General features: G+C 30.3%; 1 protein-coding gene across 1 annotated transcript; it reads left to right on the top strand.

Moving 5' to 3' along the window:
* The first annotated feature begins 1173 nt into the window (after positions 1-1173).
* Positions 1174-2928, top strand: LOC105135043 (1-aminocyclopropane-1-carboxylate oxidase 5-like). The gene is made up of 4 exons (XM_011039715.1): positions 1174-1445; positions 1603-1850; positions 1976-2297; positions 2449-2928. Exons 1-4 carry the CDS (start codon positions 1224-1226, stop codon positions 2707-2709), a joined length of 1053 nt encoding a protein of 350 aa, XP_011038017.1. The 5' UTR covers positions 1174-1223; the 3' UTR covers positions 2710-2928.
* Positions 2929-4289: the final 1361 nt, after the last annotated feature.

Genomic DNA, 4289 nt, shown 5'->3' with positions numbered 1-4289 from the left:
CCAAATTTGATAGAAAAAAATTTCAATAAAAAAATAATAGGAGAAAAGCAAATAAAAATTATAAAAATGAGGACCAAAGTAAATATAAAAATTAAATTTTAGGAAATGAAATTGAAAAATAAATATTCAAAACAAAATATACATAGCAATCAAAAGTTTAAAGATTAAATTTGATATAATCAGCAAATAATGACATTTCTAAATTTTTCAAAACTTTCAGAAAATGTTTTTCGCCTAAATTTTCAGAAAACAAAAACCAAGTCAAATTTTTCTTTAACTGTAAAGTGTTTTTCATTGACCAACTTTCTTAACAACAAACAAACATAAGAAAGTTTGAAAATTAATTTTTTAAAAATTATTTTTCAGAAAACAAACATAGCTAAAAAGAAAAGTACTTTCCTGAAAACCAAGTCAAATTTTTCTTTAATTGAAAAATATTTTCCGTTGACCGGAAAATATTTTTCATTGATCAACTTTTCTAATAACAAATAAACACGAGAAAATTTAGAAAATAATTTTTCAAAAACCATTTTTCAAGAAACAATATTAATCATTAGAAAGTTACTAACCCTTACAAAAATAACCATTTTATAGGCACTAAGATTTTTATTATCAATCCTTTGCTCTTGTAAATAAAATATTGTTGTGAATATATAATTATTTCTATTCCTACTCTGAGCATATTGAATTAATCTAGAACAAGAATAATTACTTTTTATATAAAATATTCAAATTAAAAAAAATGAAAGTGGAATTAAATTTTCTTAAATCTATAAGTTTTGTCAAATCGGCAATCGAATTTATTTGATGTTTATATTCTTTTATAAAAAAATGATTGGCACAATGTTATTTCTGCAATTCTTATTAAATAATATTTCTTCAAATTAAGTATTCCTTGAGCTTATTCGGCACCGAGAATCCTCCGAGGCAGCACCAAATTAGAATAAAAAGACAATTAGCTAATCAACAACATTACCACTAGTAAGGTCAAGATCCCACTATGCTGTGCATACAATTAATTCCATTTTCTGTACTCATTGCAGTTGGACCGAAACATTGGATTACACTTCCCAAATTCTTAAGAGATTCCAATCTTTTATCATTTCTTGTATCAGTTTCTACCTATAAATAGGTTCAAAGAACAAAATAATAGCACATAATTTGTTCATCAAACCCAGAGGTCATAGAATAAAAACATCCCCACAAATTATTTAGCTTCAACAATGATGTACTCTAATGAGGTGCTATCATCCCTTCTAATCTCTGACGTGAAAGATGTTCCATCCAACAACATTAATCCTATCTTTGATCTACCAAAACTCTCAGAGCTTGACGCATCAGATGACTCCATTCCTCTCATTGATCTTGATGGCCTCGACGGTCCAAACCGGTCTCTCATTATCAATCAGATTGGCCAAGCATGCGAAGAATATGGTTTCTTCATGGTAGTAAATAGTAATCTTATATATATTTCATTGTTTTAATTAATTAGTTATTAGTAAAATAAATGTTATCATTGGATTTCTTGGCTGTAAATGATGAGTCTCGGATTTGACGATATATATATATAAGTTCTAAAAGTATATTTTTTCATATTGCCAGGTGAAGAATCATGGAATTCCAGAGGCAACGATTAACAACATACAGAGTACAGCAATGAAATTCTTCAAGCTGCCAAATGATGAAAGGTTGAAATTTCAATCAATTGACCCTACCAAGACCATCAGACTGACCACTGGCTTTAACAACAAGAATCAGAAAGTCTTTGTCTGGAGAGAATCCTTGAAATTTCATAGTTATCCTATCGAAGATTATGAGCATGAATGGCCTTCAAATCCTCCGTCATTCAAGTAAATTTTTATCATAGGACATATCTATTCACTAAACACACACACACACACACATTTGCATTACTTTTATTTTTAGACCATATTGTAGTTATTTTGTTATTAATTTGACAAGTTATTATTGGCAGGGAGGATGTGGCTAATTATGGCACAAGTGTTAGAGGGCTAGAATTCGCATTGCTTGAAGCCATATCGGAGAGCCTAGGCTTGGAAAGAGATTATATAGACAAGACTTTGAGCATGCATGGTCAAGGGATAGCCTTGAACTACTATCCACCCTGTCCACAGCCAGAGCTTACTTTCGGATTGCCTGGCCATACTGACCCTAGCATAATCACTATTCTTTTGATTGATGATGTTCCTGGACTCCAAGTCCTCAAAAATGGCAAGTGGGTTAATATTCGTCCTATTCCCAACACTTTCGTCGTCAATGTTGGCGATCAAATTCAGGTGAACTCCTTTTTCTTTCTTAACATGCCCTTTGAATTATTACTGATGCCATAATAAAAGGATTAAAAAAAAATATTGATAATGTTGAATATGCAACAGTGGAAGGCATTAAAGAATATGTCATTAGAACTGATTTTTTACAATGATTTAGGTACTTAGCAATGATAGATACAAAAGTGTGCTTCATCGTGTTGTTGTGAACTGCGATAAAGAGAGAATATCTATTCCTTCGTTTTACTATTCATCACCAGATGCAGTAATAGGGCCAGCAAAAGACTTGATCGACAATGACCATCCAGCCATCTACAGAAAGTCTACATGTAGAGCATTCAATGAGAGAATGTGGAATGGAGGGCTTGCAGCAGCTAAAGCAGCGATATCCCAACCAGATGTGTCCAATCCTGCTGCTTAATTAATTAGTGTTCGAAAAATGCATGGGATATGCCACTTATTTTGAAGAAAATATTAATTAGCTCGTTGTCTTAATAAAAACTATAAATTGTAAGTGTCGATTAAGAGTGTTGTCAGTTTGGTTTGCAAGTGCTACTGTTGAAAAAATTTCATGTCATGGTATTTCAAATAATTTCAATAATTAATTTCGTTTGCCCTAATAAAGATCAATGTTGCTATTTAATTCGCGTATAACTCTTTCCTATTGTCATCAAACCTACGATCTCATTATAAACAATTGAGCTATAGTATAAATATATTATCAAATGATAAGACAAATATGTTAACATGGTAAAGTAATACTATTTACAGCAGGAGTGAAACAAACCCTATAACATTTTGTTGTTTTGTTAATATATATATCATGCAGTTCTTGAATCTATACATATTTTTCAATTTTTTCATAATTCTTTTCTTCGCTTAATTTCATTTCCAATTACGGTATGTTGAGTTGTGGTAATATGATTTGGTTTTGAATATAATTATTAAAGAATAGAGTATAGCCTAAATAAAATTTTAAAATAAAAATTTATCTAGTTATACAATCTGATATATCAATTTATAATTTGATTGATCTGATTAAATTTGAGCAAGATCTGATTAAATAAAATAATAATATTTTTTTTTAAATATATCATTTCATTTAAACAAACTTAATGAAATATCATTAAATAAATCCAAATTTACTCATAAATATACGAATCAAGCCAACTAACCCATAACCCCAATATAATCTGATAATTATGGTTCTGAAGGGCAATGCCGTAGCTGTCTTGCTTGACGTAATTGAAAGGGCTGGTTCTTAAGCCCTACTTGTCAACTTTTTTGACCGAAAGATGAAGCCCATAATAAGCCCAAGAACTCAGCCCATTACTTTTCTTTCCTGGAGAAATAAGTCATACATTACCATATAGTGCTCCTGCTCGCTATTCTTCTATGGGCCGGGCTAACCTAAATCATGTCTTCCTCCAAGGTCTCATCTTCAATGGTTGTGACCGATTTTTTGAACAATTTCAGTACCAGGTTTGTATGGAGTGACCATCAGTCTTTCACTACAACTTTTTTCTTACGTTGTTTGTGCTTTTTCTTGTGTTTGGTCGACATCACACCATGATAACTTCAAAAATGTAATTGTCACTTGTTGTTTTCTAATTTAACGTGGAAATTAGGATCTTAAGATTTTAGTCATATTTTATATTTCTTACATCAAAGAAAAGTTTACTAAATCATTCTATCGTCTCAGAAGTTTTTGTTTTTGGTTTGATTAAAAAAATAGATATACCCGTAGGAGTTGTCATCTTAAAAGTTGTGAATGCAGCCCTACCTTCTCTTTAAACGGTAATTAATATATTTGAAAATGAGGGTGTATTCAATTCTAATACTAATATATTGCCAAATTTTCTTTGAAGTTAGAGTGGTGGTTATTTCTGAGTGTTAGTTATCATATATTGGCTTTATATTGATATATGATACTATGACATATGTTATAACTTAATTTTAGATTCATTAAGATTTTCTCGAATGTTATTTTATTTTATTATT

The sequence above is a fragment of the Populus euphratica genome, unplaced genomic scaffold, assembly GCF_000495115.2.
Source record: "Populus euphratica unplaced genomic scaffold, PopEup_1.0 scaffold172.1, whole genome shotgun sequence".
Taxonomy (NCBI): domain Eukaryota; kingdom Viridiplantae; phylum Streptophyta; class Magnoliopsida; order Malpighiales; family Salicaceae; genus Populus; species Populus euphratica.
Note: the sequence above shows the minus strand (reverse complement) of the source record. Positions and strands in the feature narration are given on the sequence as shown.

Coding starts and splice junctions, on each gene's coding strand:
- LOC105135043 (XM_011039715.1), top strand. CDS start 1,224: ATGATGTACTCTAATGAGGTGCTATCATCCCTTCTAATCTCTGACGTG. Junction 1,446..1,602: donor AAGAATATGGTTTCTTCATG/GTAGTAAATAGT, acceptor TCATATTGCCAG/GTGAAGAATCATGGAATTCC. Junction 1,851..1,975: donor TCAAATCCTCCGTCATTCAA/GTAAATTTTTAT, acceptor TATTATTGGCAG/GGAGGATGTGGCTAATTATG.